We start from the raw sequence: 20,500 nt of genomic DNA, 5'->3' as shown, positions 1-20,500 counted from the left end.
CATCTAGTGCGCCAATACTTATTACCATGCAACAATTAACGGCTGTTATGGATAATTCTATTGCAAATATTTTATCTAAAATGCCTACTTATCAAAGAAAGCGCGATTGCTCTGTTTTAAACACTGAAGAGCAAGAGGACGCTGATGATAACGCTTCTGACATACCCTCACACCAATCTGAAGGGGCCAGGAGGGAGGTTTTGTCTGAGGGAGAAATTTCAGATTCAGGGAAAATTTCTCAACAAGCTGAACCTGATGTTGTAACATTTAAATTTAAATTAGAACATCTCTGCGCACTGCTTAAGGAGGTATTATCTACTCTGGATGATTGTGACAATTTGGTCATTCCAGAGAAATTATGTAAGATGGATAAGTTCCTAGAGGTTCCGGTGCCCCCCGATGTTTTTCCTATACCCAAGCGGGTGGCGGATATAGTAAACAAGGAATGGGAAAGGCCCGGCATACCTTTTGTGCCTCCCCCTATATTTAAGAAATTATTTCCTATAGTCGACCCCAGAAAGGACTTATGGCAGACAGTCCCTAAGGTCGAGGGGGCGGTCTCTACTCTAAACAAACGCACTACTATTCCCATAGAAGATAGTTGTGCTTTTAAAGATCCTATGGATAAAAAATTAGAGGGTTTGCTTAAAAAAATGTTTGTTCAGCAAGGTTACCTTCTTCAACCAATTTCATGCATTGTTCCTGTCACTACGGCAGCGTGTTTCTGGTTCGAAGAACTAGAAAAGTCGCTCGATAAAGAATCTTCGTATGAGGAGATTATGGGCAGAGTTCATGCACTTAAATTGGCTAACTCTTTTATTCTAGATGCCGCTTTGCAATTAGCGAGATTAGCGGCGAAAAATTCAGGGTTTGCTATCGTGGCGCGCAGAGCGCTCTGGCTGAAGTCTTGGTCAGCGGATGTGTCTTCCAAGACAAAATTACTTAACATCCCTTTCAAGGGCAAAACACTGTTTGGGCCCGATTTGAAAGAGATTATTTCAGACATCACCGGAGGAAAGGGCCACGCCCTTCCTCAGGATAGGTCTTTTAAGGCTAGAAATAAGCCTAATTTTCGTCCCTTTCGCAGAAACGGACCAGCCTCTACTTCTACATCCTCTAAGCAAGAGGGTAATACTTCTCAACCCAAACCAGCCTGGAGACCGATGCAAGGCTGGAACAAGGGTAAGCAGGCCAAGAAGCCTGCCACTGCTACCAAAACAGCATGAAGGGATGGCCCCCGATCCGGGACCGGATCTGGTGGGGGGCAGACTTTCTCTCTTTGCTCAGGCCTGGGCAAGAGATGTTCAGGATCCTTGGGCACTAGAAATAGTTTCTCAAGGTTATCTCCTGGAATTCAAGGAACTACCCCCAAGGGGAAGGTTCCACAGGTCTCAATTATCTTCAAACCAAATAAAAAGACAGGCATTCTTACATTGTGTAGAAGACCTGTTAAGGATGGGAGTAATTCATCCAGTTCCAATAAGAGAACAAGGGATGGGGTTTTACTCCAACCTGTTCATAGTTCCCAAAAAAGAGGGAACGTTCATACCAATTCTAGATCTCAAGATCCTAAACAAATTTCTCAGGGTCCCATCGTTCAAAATGGAAACCATTCGAACGATCCTTCCTACCATCCAGGAAGGTCAATTCATGACCACGGTGGATTTAAAGGATGCGTACCTCCATATTCCCATCCACAAGGAACATCATCAGTTCCTAAGGTTCGCTTTTCTGGACAAGCATTACCAGTTTGTGGCACTTCCATTCGGGTTAGCCACTGCTCCGAGAATTTTCACAAAGGTACTAGGGTCCCTTCTAGCGGTTCTAAGACCAAGGGGCATTGCAGTAGTACCGTACTTGGACGACATCCTGATTCAAGCGTCGTCTCTGTCAAAGGCAAAGGCTCATACGGACATCGTCCTAGCCTTTCTCAGATCTCACGGATGGAAAGTAAACATAGAAAAAAGTTCTCTTTCCCCGTCAACAAGAGTTCCCTTCTTGGGAACAATAATAGACTCCTTAGAAATGAGAATTTTTCTGACAGAGGTCAGAAAATCAAAACTTCTAAGCTCTTGTCAAGTTCTTCATTCAGTTCTTCGTCCTTCCATAGCGCAGTGCATGGAAGTAATAGGATTGATGGTTGCAGCAATGGACATAGTTCCTTTTGCACAAATTCATCTAAGACCATTACAACTGTGCATGCTCAGACAGTGGAATGGGGATTATACAGACTTGTCTCCGACGATTCAAGTAGATCAAAGGACCAGAGATTCACTCCGTTGGTGGCTAATCCTGGACAATCTGTCACAGGGAATGAGCTTCCGCAGACCAGAGTGGGTCATTGTCACGACTGACGCCAGTCTGGTGGGCTGGGGCGCGGTCTGGGAACCCCTGAAAGCTCAGGGTCTATGGTCTCGGGAAGAATCTCTTCTCCCGATAAACATTCTGGAACTGAGAGCGATATTCAATGCTCTCAAAGCTTGGCCTCATCTTGCAAAGGCCAAATTCATAAGGTTTCAATCAGACAACATGACGACAGTTGCTTATATCAACCATCAGGGGGGAACAAGGAGTTCCCTGGCGATGGAGGAAGTGACCAAGATAATTCAATGGGCGGAGGATCACTCCTGCCACTTGTCTGCAATCCACATCCCAGGAGTGGAAAATTGGGAAGCGGATTTTCTGAGTCGTCAGACATTCCATCCGGGGGAGTGGGAACTCCACCCGGAAATCTTTGCCCAAATAACTCAATTATGGGGCATTCCAGACATGGATCTGATGGCGTCTCGCCAGAACTTCAAGGTTCCTTGTTACGGGTCCAGATCCAGGGATCCCAAGGCGACTCTAGTAGATGCACTAGTAGCACCTTGGACCTTCAGCCTAGCTTATGTTTTCCCACCGTTTCCTCTCATTCCCAGGCTGGTAGCCAGGATCAACCAGGAGAGGGCTTCGGGGATCTTGATAGCTCCTGCGTGGCCACGCAGGACTTGGTATGCAGACCTGGTGAATATGTCATCGGCTCCACCATGGAAGCTACCGTTGAGACAGGACCTTCTTGTTCAAGGTCCATTCGAACATCCGAATCTGGTTTCTCTCCAACTGACTGCTTGGAGATTGAACGCTTGATTTTATCAAAGCGTGGGTTTTCAGATTCTGTAATAGATACTCTTATTCAGGCTAGAAAGCCTGTAACTAGAAAGATTTACCATAAGATATGGAAAAAATATATCTATTGGTGTGAATCTAAAGGATTCCCATGGAACAAGATAAAAATTCCTAGGATTTTATCCTTTCTACAAGAGGGTTTGGAGAAGGGATTATCTGCAAGTTCTCTGAAGGGACAGATTTCTGCGTTATCTGTTTTAATTCACAAAAGGCTGGCAGCTGTGCCAGACGTTCAGGCGTTTGTTCAGGCTCTGGTTAGAATCAAGCCTGTTTACAGACCTTTGACTCCTCCCTGGAGTCTCAATCTAGTTCTTTCAGTTCTTCAAGGGGTTCCGTTTGAACCCTTACATTCCGTAGATATTAAGTTATTATCTTGGAAAGTTTTGTTTTTGGTTGCAATTTCTTCTGCTAGAAGAGTTTCAGAGTTATCTGCTCTGCAGTGTTCTCCACCCTATCTGGTGTTCCATGCAGATAAGGTGGTTTTGCGTACAAAGCCTGGTTTTCTTCCGAAAGTTGTTTCCAACAAGAATATTAACCAGGAGATAGTTGTACCTTCTTTGTGCCCGAATCCAGTTTCAAAGAAGGAACGTTTGTTACACAATTTGGACGTAGTCCGTGCTCTAAAATTCTATTTAGAGGCCACTAAAGATTTCAGACAAACTTCTTCTTTGTTTGTTGTTTATTCTGGTAAAAGGAGAGGTCAAAAAGCAACTTCTACCTCTCTTTCTTTTTGGCTTAAAAGCATTATCCGTTTGGCTTATGAGACTGCCGGACGGCAGCCTCCTGAAAGAATCACAGCTCACTCCACTAGGGCTGTGGCTTCCACATGGGCCTTCAAGAACGAAGCTTCTGTTGACCAGATATGTAAGGCAGCGACTTGGTCTTCACTGCACACTTTTGCCAAATTTTACAAATTTGATACTTTTGCTTCTTCAGAGGCTATTTTCGGGAGAAAGGTTTTGCAAGCCGTGGTGCCTTCCATTTAGGTGACCTGATTTGCTCCCTCCCTTCATCCGTGTCCTAAAGCTTTGGTATTGGTTCCCACAAGTAAGGATGACGCCGTGGACCGGACACACCTATGTTGGAGAAAACAGAATTTATGCTTACCTGATAAATTACTTTCTCCAACGGTGTGTCCGGTCCACGGCCCGCCCTGGTTTTTTTAATCAGGTCTGATGAATTATTTTCTCCAACTACAGTCACCACGGTATCATATGGTTTCTCCTATGCATATTTCCTCCTGTACGTCGGTCGAATGACTGGGGTAGGCGGAGCCTAGGAGGGATCATATGACCAGCTTTGCTGGGCTCTTTGCCATTTCCTGTTGGGGAAGAGAATATCCCACAAGTAAGGATGACGCCGTGGACCGGACACACCGTTGGAGAAAGTAATTTATCAGGTAAGCATAAATTCTGTTTTCGCTACAAGCAAGTTTTTGGGTCTAGCCGTATTCCACGTTAATCTCTTTAGTAAGGGTAGTGGGGACTTTCAAGCAGTTAGGAACTTGTAAGGTGGGCCTTACTGAGTTTTCCTAACATGGTGCTGCCCTAGAGGATCAGAGTAGGTTGCTCTGTGCCTTCTTTTCTACAGGTCCCTGTGAGGAACTGTGTCCTTGCATACCTAGGGAGCTGTCTACATGCCGGACAGCGGATTTGGCAGGTAAGTGCCTTTTTCTTACAGGTGGGGAGACTATACACTTTTCACTGCATATTTTCATTAAGGGACAAGGTAATCCTTAAGTAAGGATGAGATTGGGCATGGGGCAGGCACTGTAATAATTTGTCTAAGACTGTTTTATCCTTTCAAGGGATGAAAGGGTTAATTCTTTATTGGGCTTTTTAAAATGATTGTCTGCCTAAGGGTAATTTCGTGTTAACTTGGTTTTGTATAATATGAGGAAGCTTTGTGGTCCTGGGACATTCAGGGCATAGTTTGCAAGATACGATTCAGCATTTAATTTTCTAAATGGATTTTTCGTAATTTTTAGGCCGATCACGTGACGTTTCTTCGGCTCAGTTTATGGAGCAGTATTGGCTGCCAGAAACTGCGATCCTCCTCTGAGATCGATTCTGTTTTTTTGGTGGCAGGTAGGCACCTCAGCTAAGACTGAGGTGTGGGGTTTCCTGAGATTTGTGTCATTTGAGCGCTTAGTCGCTCGGTCAAATTGTTCAGTATTTTTCTGAGGGGATATACCTACGTTAGTAAGGAGTGTGTCCTTGCAAAAATTGGTGTTTTTTTATTTATTTGGCAAGTGAGTTTGCTGGGATTATGTCTGATACGGAGCAAGACCCGGCTCTGATGAATGCTTGTCTTTTGTGCTTAGAAGCTCAGATTGCTTCACCTATGCAATTCTGTTCCTCATGTGTTAAGAAGACTTTACAGGGTAGAGAAAAGATTTTTATTGCTGAGCCCAATGTCTCTCAGGGTGATGCTGTTCAGGTATTACCACAGCCTTCTCCAGTAACGTCCCAAACCTCAACAGCATCACATGCAGTGTCCTCTCTGAAGGCAGAGATTGCCGCTCAAGTATCCTCAGCGGTATCGGCAGCGTTAGCTGCTTTTCCTTGGTTAAAGGGGGAAACGCAAGAGAAAACGTAGGGAGTCAGATAGCAGAGTTTCTGATTCCATTACGGTTTCTCAGATGGCTCTTCCTCTTAAATCTGATGAGGAAGATTTGTCAGGACTTTCTGAGGGTGAAATCTTAGATTCAGACAGTGTTATTCCTTCATCTAAAGCTGAAGGAGTTTCCTTCAGATTTAAGCTTGAACACTGTGTTTTGTTAAAGGAGGTTTTGGCTATGCTGGACAACTCAGAGACCCCTGTCGTTGTCCATCCTAAGAAAGCTAGTAAACTTAATAATTACTTTGAGGTTCCTTCCTCTAAGGAGGTTTTTCCGGTTCCAGACCGTGATGTAGATATTATCACACAGGAGTGGGATACGCCGGGGGGTTCTTTTTCCCCATCTCCTATTTTTAAAAAGATGTTTCAGTCGCTGACTAATAATAATAATAATGGAACCATGGCACTCTGTTCCTAAGGTGGAGGGAGCTATTTCTACTCTGGCTAAGACAACTACTATTTCTATTGAGGATAGCTGCTCTTTTAAAGATCCTATGGACAAAAAGCTGGAAGTTTATTTAAAGAGAATGTATGTTCATCAAGGTCTCCTATGGCAACCTGCAGTATGTATTGGCACTGTGACTAGTGCTGCATCCTACTGGTCTGATGCCTTGTCTGATTCTCTACAGGTAGAGACTCCTTTGGATGAGATCCAAGACAGGATTAAAGCTCTTAAAATGGCTAATTCCTTTATTTCTGATGCTATCTTGCAGGTGATTAGACTGGGAGCCAAGTTATCCAGTTTCACTGTACTAGGCCGCAGAGCTTTGTGGCTGAAATCTTGGTCAGCAGATGTCTCCTCTAAGGTCAAGCTTTTGGCACTCCCTTACAAGGGGAAGACATTGTTTGGTCCTAATTTAGCAGAAATTATTTCTGATATTACGGGGGAAAAGGATCTTTTCTACCTCAAGATAGGAAGAATAGAACGAAAGGACGTCTGAGTAATTTCCGTTCCTTTCGTAACTTCAGAGGTAAGTTTTCCCCTTCCTCTGCCAAGCAGGAACAGTCCAAGCCTTTTTTGAAGCCCAGTCAGTCTTGGAACAAGGGGAAGCAACCAAAGAAACCCGCAGCTGACTCTAAATCAGCATGAAGGGTTTGCCCCCAATCCGGGAGTGGATCAAGTGGGGGGGCAGACTTTCTCTTTTTTTTTCCCAAGCATGGGTTTCAGATGTCCCAGATCCCTGGGCTGTGGACAAAGTATCTCAGGGTTACAAATTGGAATTCAAGACCTTTCCTCCCAGGGGCAGGTTCCACCTCTCAAGATTATCTGTAGAACTGATAAAGAGAGAGGCATTCTTGAAATGTATTCAGGATCTTTCCTCCCTGGGAGCGATTGTTCCAGTTCAGGAGCAGGGTCTAGGTTTCTATTCCAATCTGTTCATAGTTCCCAAAAAAAGAGGGAGCTTTCCAACCTATTCTTGACCTGAAATGTCTTAACAAGTTTCTCAGAGTACCGGCTTTCAAGATGGAGACGATCCGCTCCATTCTTTCTCTAGTACAGGAGGGTCAGTTCATGACGACCATAGACCTAAAGGATGCGTACCTTCATATTCCCATTCAAAAAGATCATCACAAGTTTCTGAGATTTGCTTTTCTAGACAAACACTTTCAGTTTGTAGCTCTTTAGTTTGGCCTTGCTACAGCTCCCAGAATTTTCTCAAAAATCCTGGGTTCTCTCTTGGCAGTGATCAGAGCTCGGGGTATTGCAGTTGGAAACGGTTGGAAACTAAGTCTGGGAAAGAGTTCCCTTGTTCCAGCTACAAGTGTAGTTTTCTTAGGAACTATACTAGATTCCCTTTTGATGAAAATATTTCTGACAGAGGTCAGGAAAGCCAAAATTATTTTGTCTTGCCTCTCTCTCCAGTCTACCATTCAATCATCAGTAGCTCAATGTATGGAGGTAATTGGTCTGATGGTTTCTTCCATGGACATCATTCCTTTTGCTCGATTCCATTTGAGAGCTCTGCAATTATGCATGCTCAGTCAATGAAACAGAGACCATTGGGATCTATCTCAGAGGATAGATCTAGACCCTGCCGTGGTGGATTTCTCAGGAGCATCTGTCTCAGGGCACATGCCTTCCAGAGACCTTCCTGGGTGATCATGACCACAGATGCCAGCCTGCGACTCTTGGCGTTGAAAGTGATTTACAATGTTCTAATGGCTTGGCCTTAGCCCAGTTTATCAGGTTTTAGTCGGACAACATCACCTCAGTGGCTTACATCAACCACCAGGGAGGAACTGGGAGTTCATTAGCCATGAAGGAGGTGGCTCGGATTATTCAGTGAGCGGAAGCTCACAATTACCTATCTGCCATCCACATTCCAGGAGTGGACAACTGGGAAGCGGATTTTCTGAGCAGACAGACTTTTCATCCCGGGGAGTAGGAACTTCGTCCGGAGGTGTTCTCCAGTTTAACCCTCAGATGGGGGATGCCGGAACTGTATCTGATGGTGTCCAAACTTCCAAGGTATGGTTCAAGGTCAAGGAATCCACAGGCCACTCTGTTAGATGCTCTGGCAGTTCCTTGGGAATTCAGGCTGGCATACCTGTTTCCTCCGTTTGCTCTCCTTCCACAATTCATTGCTCGTATCAAACAAGAGAGAGCATTGGTGATTCTAATAGCCCTTGCGTGGCCTTGCAGGATCTGGTATGCAAACTTAGTGGAGATGCCGTCTCTCCCACCTTGGAGACTTCCTCTGAGGAAGGACCTTCTACTTCATGGTCTCTTCCTTCATCCTAATCTCGTTTCTCTGAAGCTGACTGCTTGGAGATTGAACACTTAGTTCTGTCTAAGCGTGGTTTCTCTGAGTCTGCAATTGAGACTTTGGTTCAGGCTCTCAAGCCTGTGACTAGAAAGATTTCTGCATTATCTATTTTGCTTCATAAGCATCTAGCAGACGTGCCAGATGTGCAATCTTTTTGTCAGACTTTGGTCAGAATCAGGCCTGTGTTTAAGTCCTCCTTGGAGTCTTAACCTTGTTGTTAAAGTTTTGCAGCGGGCTCCGTTTGAGCTGATGCATTCCATAGATATTAAAGTGATAATGATCCCAATTTTTTTCTTTCATGATTCAGATAGAGCATGCAATTTTAAGCAACTTTCTAATTTACTTTTATTAAGTTTTCTTTGTTCTCTTGCTATCTTTATTTGAAAAAGACGGCATCTAAGCTAAGGAGCCAGCACATTTTGGTTCAGACCTGGACAGCACTTGTTTATTGGTGCTGTCCAATCAGCAAGGTCAACCCAGGTTGTTCACCAAAAATGGGCCAGCATCTAAACTTACATTCTTGCTTTTCAAATAAACATACCAAGAGAATGAAGAAAAATTGATAATAGGAGTAAATTAGAAAGTTGCTTAAAATTGCATGCTCTATCTGAATCATGAAAGAAAAAATTTGGGTTGTGTCCCTTTAAGTTGTTTTCTTGGAAGGTGTTGTTTCTTATTGCTATTTCTTCTGCTAGGAGAGTCTCTAAGCTCTCGGCTTTGCAGTGTGATCTGCCTTATATTATCTTTCATTCTGGTAGGGCGGTTCTTAGTACTAAGTTTTGGTTTCCTTCCTAAAGTTGTTTCGGATAGAAATATTAATCAGGAAATTGTTGTTCCTTCTCTGTCCTAATCCTTCTTCTCATAAGGAACGTTTGTTGAACAATTTGGATGTTGTGCGTGCTTTGAAATTCTACCTACAGACGACTAAGGATTTTCGCCAGTCTTCTTCCCTGTTTTTTTCTCTGGGAAACGTAAAGGTCAGAAAGCTACTGCTACTTCTTTCACTCTGGTTGAGAAGTATAATTCTTTTGGCTTATGAGACTGCTGGTCAGCAGCCTCCTGAGAGAATTACAGCTCATTCCACTAAGGCTGTCTCTTCTTCTTGGGCTTTCAAAAATGAAGCTTCTGTGGAACAGACTTGCAAGGCTGCAATTTAGTCTTGTCTGCATACTTTTTCCAAAATTTTACAATTTTGATACTTTTGCCTCGGCTGAGGCTTCTTTTGGGAGAAAGTTTCTTCAAGCAGTGGTGCCTTCTCTTTAGGTCTACCTTGTCTCCTCCTAGTCCTGTGTCCTCTTTTTGGGTATTGATTCCCAACAGTAATTGAAGACGCCGTGGACTCACCATATCTTAGGAAAGAAAACAAAATTTATGCTTGCCTGATAAATTTCTTTCTTTCCGGATATGGTGAGTCCACAACGCCGCCCTTTGTTTTAATACAGTTTTTTTTTTTTACTAAACTTCAGGCACCTCTACACCTTGTGTTACTCCTTTATCTCCATTTACCTTCGGTCGAATGATTGGGGTTTGTTTGAAGGGGAGTGATACTTAACAGCTTAGCTGTGGTGCTCTTTGCCGCCTCCTGCTGGCCAGAAGTGATATTCCCAACAGTAATTGAGGACGCCGTGGACTCACCATATCCGGATAGAAAGAAATTTATCAGTTAAGCATAAATTTAGTTTTTTAGGCTTGACTGATATGTTTTCTGTCAACGCAACAGAAATGTCTTGTAATTATAAGATTTTTACGGTCATTTTAAGCCAGGCATCCTTTTATTGGTGTATTCATATCTACCACATTTGTAAAACGTTCGTTACATGGCTCAAAAATATATAAAGTGCAAAATGTATTCAGCCCCGAAAAAATGCACCTAAAAAGTCGCGATTATTTCCGCATAGTTTGCAATGTTTGAAGTCTAAAATGTCGTCAGTATTTATCAAAATTCTAGAGACATTTTTAGGGCAAACTTTTTTTTTTTTGCGATGTCAAATGAATAGCTGATCTAGTTTTCTTGCGAAAATATCTTTTCACTTTTTTTTATCAACCTTAACTTTAGCCACCGGTAAATGGTTTTATTGTTTTTATCCTATTATAACATAATACATTAATCACATGTTTGTAAGAATGTTATTTCTTATATATTAAATTATTTTTATTTTGCCCCTTTGGCTCTTTTTCATCAAGGAAGAGTGCCCATTTTTTGGAGCTTATCTTTGTTTTTTTTAGTACACTTATTTCAATTGCACTTTAAATTATTTTACTTTTTAAAAAATCTGTATATACCTTTTTGTTATTTAATTATTATTCTTCAGGTTTATCGCCTTGTTGTGCGTAATTTCTAACCCTAGATACAGCCATTACGGCAAGAAAAATAAATGTTTCCATTTTTCCTCCAGACAAACAACAATAACACTCTCTTTATTTTTCACTACCTTGCAACATACAAATTGGCGAGATTAAAAACAGTGAATATTGCATGCGCCACTTTTCATAAATATGTGAGAACTGAGAATATATACAGGCATTTTAAAATGCCAATAGAGATTTAATACAAGAATTAGTCATTTCCAGACAACTTATTTGCATGTGTTAAAGACTTGCGAATGGTCATGAGTCAGTTTGTTCACACATATGAAAAGTTGCGACTTTATTGGCGCATAACCTTTCATAAATATTGTGATATCATTTGTGAGGCTTTTTTTGACGATAAACGTGAGAATTTTCTTATTCTCACTTTGATAAATTTTGCCCAAAGTATGATGGCACTTCTCAAGAAAAAAGCTGAAGGGAGTAATGGAAACAGCGTATCAAAACAATATATACTATGTATAAATATTGAAAATTTTATAGAAATTGTCATAAATTCATTCATAAAGCACATTCATCCTAAAACATGTTGTGGCCACAACTAAGAGAATAAAATATATTTCAGTTATACGGCTCCTTTTTTTTTTTTTTTTTTTTTTAATTAAAAAAAAACTGTTTTCATCTGAACTTTGGTGTTGAAATAAAAACATCTGAAGAATGTCTTGTAAAAAAACAATACAGTCAGTTACCCCCACCAGTTTATGGTTAATGTAATAATTACTTTCAAATGCAGATTCAGTTTTTATTTTACTACATTAAGAGCTTTTTCAGTAGGCAGAGCCAATGTGGTGTTACCTAATATTAGGGCTGGGCGATACGGGTGAAAAAAAAAACAACGAATTTTTAAAAAACAAACAAAAAAAAAACGCGATTGTGATTTAATCGCGATTTTATTAAAAATTACTATAACACCTTCATTTTTCAATAAAACGTTTATTTAACACTACAGAATCTTACTGTACATGCTTCTCAATGTCTAATACAAACCACAAAATAGTTAAAATAAAATTAGCTAGTGCTACCTGTGCTGTGGTTACATAGATAGTATAAAGTCCCTTTATTTAACAGTACACTACAGGATCTTACTGTACATGTTTCTCAATGTCCAATGCACTCTTGGTGCATAAAAATACAAACTACAAAAGAAATAAAAAAAAAAAAAGTCATTAAGGCACTATAAAGTATTTGTACAATACTCACTTTATTGCTCACAACTTTGAGCTGTCCCACCGCCACACCACTGCTTGACCACCCCCACACTACTACCAGATGACTCCCACACACTCTTCAATCTCTTCCAAAATGGCCGTTTTGCGGGCATTCTCAGGTCCGCCCACAGCCGCACACTGGTCTGCCACTCATCTTCCCTCTCCGCCTCCGTTTTCAGGACAATCTGAGGATTTTTTTGATTTTTTTTTTTAAATTGCGTACTCTTGCGGTTTTAAAACCGCGGCGATTAATCGCAGTTTAAAACTGCATCCGCGATTAATCGTGCAGCCCTACCTAATATTTGTGTTGCATTTGAAAAGATCCCTCCTCAAGTATTCCCTGTGATTTTATTTAATTTTTTTTCTCCTGCTTAAACTAATTTATTCTATTGTGGTGTTTGTTCATAATTCTTGCCAAACTAACCCAAAACAAAAAAAAAATATTTTATTTTTAAGGAAATGCGCTCTGAGCGGTCAGTCAAAGTCGTGCAAGCACAGAATCAAACTGGGAGATTCCAGCAATTATTATTATATTTCACCGTGTTGTAGATATAGGGTGAGTAATGCAGAGCTGCTTATTCAGATTTCAGTATCTTGTTTATATCATCAACATGACCAGAACTTAAATATTTCATTGTTCTTTTTTTTTTTTCTTCTCAAGATTACCTCTGTGTGTAATTTCTTTACGTATATCAGATATATCCATCAAGGGCTAGTAAAGCAGCAGGACGGTGAGTGATAATAAGCAGCACATAATTGTTTGTTGTTTCTCTGTCATGTGATTGGACAGTACAGAAACCCATCTCATTAGCAAGGTATTTAATGCTGTATGGCATTTTACTGCACATAAATATTACTGTGAAGCAAACTATTCTAGTCTTTTGCTGCAAGCAGGGTTACATTTCTTCTTGTTCAGATAATGTGTTGCACATAAGTTTTTTAAAAATACAATACATTGATGCTAACTTCAGAAAGAAATCTGGGCAGACTTTATGGGTCCTATGTGTTTCAGAGCAAAATGTATGCTAAATGAGAGAATAATGTTCAAATAGATGCCCTTTATTTTTATTTGTATTCCTTTTCATTATTTCAGGGGGAAAAACTGTAGCATTATAAAATGTTAAATTTGTTTCATCTAAAAGTGGACAGATTTATTTTTGTTCAAAAGGTTCAAATGACTTGTCCTGCAGTTTTTCAAAAATGATAGGTTTTATTTTTTAGATTGATATGCTGTTTCATTTAAGTAGTGAAGCTATTTAAAATATTTCTCAAAGGTGTCAGCATTTTTATATTTCCTCTTTCTTTGTAAGTGATGTGACTGTTTATACTGATTACATTGTTTTAAAAAAAAGAAAAGTATTTCTCTTGTTAAGTGTATCCAGTCCACGGATCATCCATTACTTGTGGGATATTCTCCTTCCCAACAGGAAGTTGCAAGAGGATCACCCACAGCAGAGCTGCTATATAGCTCCTCCCCTCACTGCCATATCCAGTCATTCTCTTGCAACTCTCAACAAAGATGGACGTAGTAAGAGGAGAGTGGTGTATTATAGTTAGTTTTTTAACTTCAATCAAAAGTTTGTTATTTTTAAATGGTACCGGAGTGTAATGTTTCATCTCAGGCAGCATTAGAAGAAGAATCTGCCTGTGATTTCTATGATCTTAGCAGAAGTAACTAAGATCCACTGCCGTTCTCACATATTCTGAGGAGTGAGGTAACTTTAGAGGGGGAATGGTGTGCAGGTTTTCCTGCAATAAGGTATGTGCAGTTAACATATTTCTAGGGATTGAATTTGCTAGAAAAATGCTGCTGATACCGGATTAATGTAAGTTAAGCCTTAAATGCAGTGATAGCGACTGTTATCAGGCTTATTAACAGAGATACATACTCTTATAAAAGTGTAATATAAAACATTTGCTGGCATGTTAATCGTTTTTATATATGTTTGGTGACAAAACTTATTGGGACCTAGTTTTTTTCCACATGGCTGGCTTGATTTTTGCTTAGTAACAGGCTTTCCACTGTTGCAATATGAGTGGGAAGGGCCTATTTTAGTGCTTTTCTGTGTAGCTAAAAATACTGACAGAGACATTCAGCTTCCCTCTGCATGATACAGGACATCTCTGAAGGGCTCAAAATGCTTCAAAGTCGTGTTTGAGGAGGGCAACAATCACAGTAGACTGTGGCAATTGTGACTGTGTTTAAAAAACGTTTTTGTCATTTATTATTCTGTTTTTGTTATTAAGGGGTTAATCATCCATTTGCAAGTGGGTGCAATGCTCTGCTAACTTGTTACATACACTGTAAAAATTTTGTTAGTGTAACTGCCTTTTTTCACTGTTATTTCAAATTTTGTCAAAATTTGTTTCTCTTAAAGGCACAGTAACGTTTTTTTATATTGCTTGTTAACTTGCTTTAAAGTGTTTTCCAAGCTTGCTAGTCTCATTGCTAGTCTGTACAAACATGTCTGAAACAGAGGATACTTGTTCATTATGTTTAAAAGCCATGGTGGAGCCCCATAGGAGAATGTGTACTAAATGTATTGATTTCACCTTAAACAGTAAAGATCAGTCTTTATCTATAAAAGAATTGTCACCAGAGGGGTCTGTCGAGGGGGAAGTTATGCCGACTAACTCTCCCCACGTGTCGGACCCTTCGCCTCCCGCTCAAGGGACGCACGCTAATATGGCGCCAAGTACATCAGGGACGCCCATAGCGATTACTTTGCAGGACATGGCTGCAATCATGAATAATACCCTGTCAGAGGTATTATCCAGATTGCCTGAATTGAGAGGCAAGCGCGATAGCTCTGGGGTTAGACGAGATACAGAGCGCGTAGATGCTGTAAGAGCCATGTCTGATACTGCGTCACAATATGCAGAACCTGAGGACGGAGAGCTTCAGTCTGTGGGTGACGTCTCTGAATCGGGGAGACCTGATTCAGAGATTTCTAATTTTAAATTTAAGCTTGAGAACCTCCGTGTATTGCTTGGGGAGGTATTAGCTGCTCTGAATGACTGTGACACAATTGCAGTGCCAGAGAAATTGTGTAGGCTGGATAAATACTATGCAGTGCCGGTGAGTACTGATGTTTTTCCAATACCTAAAAGGCTTACAGAAATTATTAGTAAGGAGTGGGATAAGCCCGGTGTGCCCTTTTCCCCACTTCCTATATTTAGAAAAATGTTTCCAATAGATGCCACTACACGGTACTTATGGCAGACTGTCCCTAAGGTGGAGGGAGCAGTTTCTACTTTAGCAAAGCGTACCACTATCCCGGTTGAGGACAGTTGTGCTTTTTCAGATCCAATGGATAAAAAATTAGAGGGTTACCTTAAGAAAATGTTTATTCAACAAGGTTTTATTTTACAGCCCCTTGCATGCATTGCGCCTGTCACTGCTGCGGCGGCATTCTAGTTTGAGGCCCTGGAAGAGGCCATCCATACAGCTCCATTGACTGAAATTGTTGACAAGCTTAGAACTCTTAAGCTAGCTAACTCATTTGTTTCTGATGCCATTGTTCATTTGACTAAACTAACGGCTAAGAATTCCGTATTCGCCATTCAGGCGCGTAGAGCGCTATGGCTCAAATCCTGGTCAGCTGATGTGACTTCAAAGTCTAAATTACTCAACATTCCTTTCAAGGGGCAGACCTTATTCGGGCCTGGTTTGAAAGAAATTATTGCTGACATTACTGGAGGTAAGGGTCATACCCTTCCTCAGGACAGGGCCAAATCAAAGGCCAAACAGTCTAATTTTCGTGCCTTTCGAAATTTCAAGGCAGGTGCAGCATCAACTTCCTCTGCTTCAAAACAAGAGGGAACTTTTGCTCAATCCAAGCAGGCCTGGAAACCTAACCAGTCCTGGAACAAGGGCAAGCAGGCCAGAAAGCCTGCTGCTGCCTCTAAGACAGCATGAAGGAGCGGCCCCCTATCTGACAACGGATCTAGTAGGGGGCAGACTCTCTCTCTTCGCCCAGGCGTGGGCAAGAGATGTTCAGGAGCCCTGGGCGTTGGAGATCATATCTCAGGGATATCTTCTGGATTTCAAAGCTTCTCCACAAGGGAGATTTCACCTTTCAAGATTATCTGCAAACCAGATAAAGAAAGAGGCATTCCTAAGCTGCGTACAAGATCTCCTTGTAATGGGAGTGATCCATCCAGTTCCGCGGACGGAACAAGGACAGGGGTTTTATTCAAATCTGTTTGTGGTTCCCAAAAAAGAGGGAACCTTCAGACCAATTTTGGATTTAAAGATCCTAAACAAATTCCTCAGAGTTCCGTCATTCAAGATGGAAACTATTCGAACCATTTTACCCATGATCCAAGAGGGTCAGTACATGACCACAGTGGACTTAAAGGATGCCTACCTTCACATTCCGATTCACAAGAATCATCATCAGTTCCTGAGGTTTGCCTTTCTAGACAGGCATTACCAATTTGTAGCTCTTCCATTCGGGTTGGCTACAGCCCCAAGAATTTTTACAAAGGTTCTGGGCTCACTTCTGGCGGTCCTAAGACCGCGAGGCATAGCGGTGGCTCCTTACCTGGACGATATCCTGATACAGGCGTCAAGCTTTCAAATTGCCAAATCTCATACAGAGACAGTTCTGGCATTCCTGAGGTCGCATGGGTGGAAAGTGAACGAAGAAAAGAGTTCTCTATCTCCTCTCACGAGGGTTTCCTTCCTAGGGACTCTAATAGATTCTGTAGAAATGAAAATTTACCTGACGGAGTCCAGGTTATCAAAACTTCTAAATGCTTGCCGTGTTCTTCACTCCATTCCGCGCCCCACGGTGTCTCAGTGCATGGAAGTAATCGGCTTAATGGTAGCGGCGATGGACATAGTGCCATTCGCGCGCCTGCATCTCAGACCGCTGCAATTATGCATGCTCAGTCAGTGGAATGAGGATTACACAGATTTGTCCCCTCTACTAAATCTGGATCAGGAAACCAGAGATTCTCTTCTCTGGTGGTTATCTCGGGCCCATCTGTCCAAGGGTATGACCTTTCGCAGACCAGATTGGACAATTGTAACAACAGATGCCAGCCTTCTAGGTTGGGGTGCAGTCTGGAACTCCCTGAAGGCTCAGGGTTCATGGACTCAGGAGGAGAAACTCCTCCCAATAAATATTTTGGAGTTAAGAGCAATATTCAATGCTCTTCTGGCTTCGCCTCAGCTAGCAACACTGAGGTTCATCAGATTTCAGTCGGACAACATCACGACTGTGGCTTACATCAACCATCAAGGGGGAACCAGGAGTTCCCTAGCGATGTCAGAAGTCTCCAAGATAATTCGCTGGGCAGAGACTCACTCTTGCCACCTGTCAGCGATCCATATCCCAGGTGTAGAGAACTGGGAGGCGGATTTTCTAAGTCGTCAGACTTTTCATCCGGGGGAATGGGAACTCCATCCGGAGGTGTTTGCTCAATTGGTTCTCCGTTGGGGCAAACCAGAATTGGATCTCATGGCGTTTTGCCAGAACGCCAAGCTTCCTTGTTACGGATCCAGGTCCAGGGACCCAGAAGCGGCACTGATAGATGCTCTAGCAGCGCCTTGGTTCTTCAACCTGGCTTATGTGTTTCCACCGTTTCCTCTGCTCCCTCGTCTGATTGCCAAAATCAAACAGGAAAGAGCATCTGTGATATTGATAGCGCCTGCGTGGCCACGCAGGACCTGGTATGCAGACCTAGTGGGCATGTCATCCTTTCCACCATGGACTCTGCCTCTGAGACAAGACCTTCTAATACAAGGTCCTTTCATTCATCCGAATCTACTTTCTCTGAGACTGACTGCATGGAGATTGAACGCTTGATCCTATCAAAGCGTGGCTTCTCCGAGTCAGTAATTGATACCTTAATACAGGCACGAAAGCCTGTCACCAGGAAAATTTACCACAAGATATGGCGTAAATATCTTCATTGGTGTGAATCCAAGAATTACTCATGGAGTAGGGTTAGGATTCCTAGGATATTGTCCTTCCTCTAAGAGGGTTTGGACAAAGGATTATCAGCTAGTTCTTTAAAGGGACAGATTTCTGCTCTGTCTATTCTTTTACACAAGCGTCTGGCAGAAGTTCCAGACGTTCAGGCATTTTGTCAGGCTTTAGTTAGAATTAAGCCTGTGTTTAAACCTGTTGCTCCTCCATGGAGCTTAAACTTGGTTCTTAAAGTTCTTCAAGGGGTTCCGTTTGAACCCCTTCATTCTATTGATATCAAACTTCTTTCATGGAAAGTTCTTTTTCTGATGGCTATTTCCTCGGCTTGAAGAGTCTCGGAGTTATCTGCCTTACATTGTGATTCTCCTTATCTGATCTTTCATTCAGATAAAGTTGTTCTGCGTACAAAACCTGGGTTTTTACCTAAGGTGGTTTCTAACAAGAATATCAATCAAGAGATTGTTGTTCCATCATTATGTCCTAATCCTTCTTCAAAGAAGGAACATCTTTTGCATAATCTAGACGTAGTCCGTGCCTTGAAGTTTTACTTACAGGCTACTAAAGATTTTAGCCAAACATCTAACCTGTTTGTTGTTTACTCTGGACAGAGGAGAGGTCAGAAGGCCTCGGCAACCTCTCTTTCTTTTTGGCTTCGGAGTATAATCCGTTTAGCCTATGAGACTGCTGGACAGCAGCCTCCTGAAAGGATTACAGATCATTCTACTAGAGCTGTGGCTTCCACCTGGGCCTTTAAAAATGAGGCCTCTGTTGAACAGATTTGCAAGGCTGCAACTTGGTCTTCCCTTCATACTTTTTCCAAATTTTCCAAATTTGATACTTTTGCTTCTGCGGAGGCTGTTTTTGGGAGAAAGGTTCTACAGGCAGTGGTTCCTTCCGTTTAAGTTCCTGCCTTGTCCCTCCCATCATCCGTGTACTTTAGCTTTGGTATTGGTATCCCACAAGTAATGGATGATCCGTGGACTGGATACACTTAACAAGAGAAAACATAATTTATGCTTACCTGATAAATTTATTTCTCTTGTAGTGTATCCAGTCCACGGCCCGCCCTGTCCTTTTCAGGCAGGTCTAAATTTTAATTAAACTACAGTCACCACTGCACCCTATGGTTTCTCCTTTCTCGGCTTGTTTCGGTCGAATGACTGGATATGGCAGTGAGGGGAGGAGCTATATAGCAGCTCTGCTGTGGGTGATCCTCTTGCAACTTCCTGTTGGGAAGGAGAATATCCCACAAGTAGTGGATGATCCGTGGACTGGATACACTACAAGAGAAATAAATTGACCAGGTAAGCATAAATTATGTTTTTATTGTGATCTTATAATCTTAGTATCATGAATAGTAGTTATCTAGATTGTGCATGCTCTTACAGAGACTACCATGTTCTTCCTGACAACACCTCGATGATCAATGTGTAAAAGTCAACCTTGTGTCTTCTTGAAAATATAGTACAATGGGCTATATGGATGATCTGAGGACTGTTGTTAATGAATTTAGCACATGCTACAGCACCTTGGGTTGAGGAGCAGCTTTGCAGAATCACTCTCAGGATGGTTGACCTGGTCCCTTTAGAAGGATGTTTTGGTTAAACTCCTCTTGAACTATGGCGATATTGATCTACTACAAGGAGGCACTTGAAGATATTGACGGATGCAGGCAGCCAGAAAGATATTCAAATGCTTTTCTTAGACAATTCATATTTGAGGATGATATTATCATACAGATTACCCTAGCCACCTAGAGATAATTTTAGAACAAGGGATTTTTTTTCCATAACCTAGTGCTGTGTTGAGAAATCTCTGTCATCAAGTATTGATGTTCCCCTGTTGGCTTAGATTCTTGGACGTGTATTCAGTAGACACCTTTTAACCGTTTGGTGGGAGTTTTCAACAGTTTGTGTTTCCTCCATATCCTCTCAACGGAGCAGAAGTAGAGGAAATTCCTCCCTACTTACCAAAGCATACTCTTCTTTCATCAGGATCTGTTGTCTTGGTGGAGTTGAAGAAATATGGAGTTTCTGATATGGTAAAATAAAATTTACATCCTCAACTTTCTTTTTTACACTGGGGAGACATATCTTCATGGAAGCAGACATATGGGAATTCTTTGGATTCTTTTACTGTATGTCATATGCTCAAGTTTTTATATGACTGATTCATCAAAGGTCAGAATTCTAATTAATGTTGTCCACAGAAAATGTTGCCAGCCGGGTGGAATTATGAAGTAGCTGGGTGTAATATTTTCTAATATTATATCATTTTATGCTATCCGAAGCACACATTATTTGCATAATTAAACATATATTTATTTCATGATAATTTGTGCAATATTAATTGAACATTTATAATAATAATATTGGGTAAAATTTTAGCCTGGTGGTCTGTAAAATCAACTGGGTAGTGCACCCACTAAAAAGGA

The 20,500-nt window shown here is 41.6% G+C and overlaps 1 protein-coding gene across 7 annotated transcripts in view; it reads left to right on the top strand.

Moving 5' to 3' along the window:
* RAB3IP (RAB3A interacting protein) overlaps window positions 1-20,500 on the top strand; it is a 318,282-nt gene that overhangs the window by 272,029 nt on the left and 25,753 nt on the right. For 5 of the 7 annotated variants that reach the window (XM_053716791.1, XM_053716793.1, XM_053716792.1 and 2 more), the window contains exons 9-10: window positions 12,584-12,683; window positions 12,789-12,858. The exons of 1 other annotated variant lie outside the window; for it this stretch is intronic. In XM_053716791.1, coding sequence (XP_053572766.1) covers window positions 12,584-12,683; window positions 12,789-12,858 — 170 coding nt within the window. The remainder of the gene's footprint in view (window positions 1-12,583; window positions 12,684-12,788; window positions 12,859-20,500) is intronic. One more of the 7 variants, XM_053716796.1, reaches the window with a different exon arrangement.

The sequence above is a fragment of the Bombina bombina genome, chromosome 6, assembly GCF_027579735.1.
Source record: "Bombina bombina isolate aBomBom1 chromosome 6, aBomBom1.pri, whole genome shotgun sequence".
Classification (NCBI taxonomy): domain Eukaryota; kingdom Metazoa; phylum Chordata; class Amphibia; order Anura; family Bombinatoridae; genus Bombina; species Bombina bombina.
Note: the sequence above shows the minus strand (reverse complement) of the source record. Positions and strands in the feature narration are given on the sequence as shown.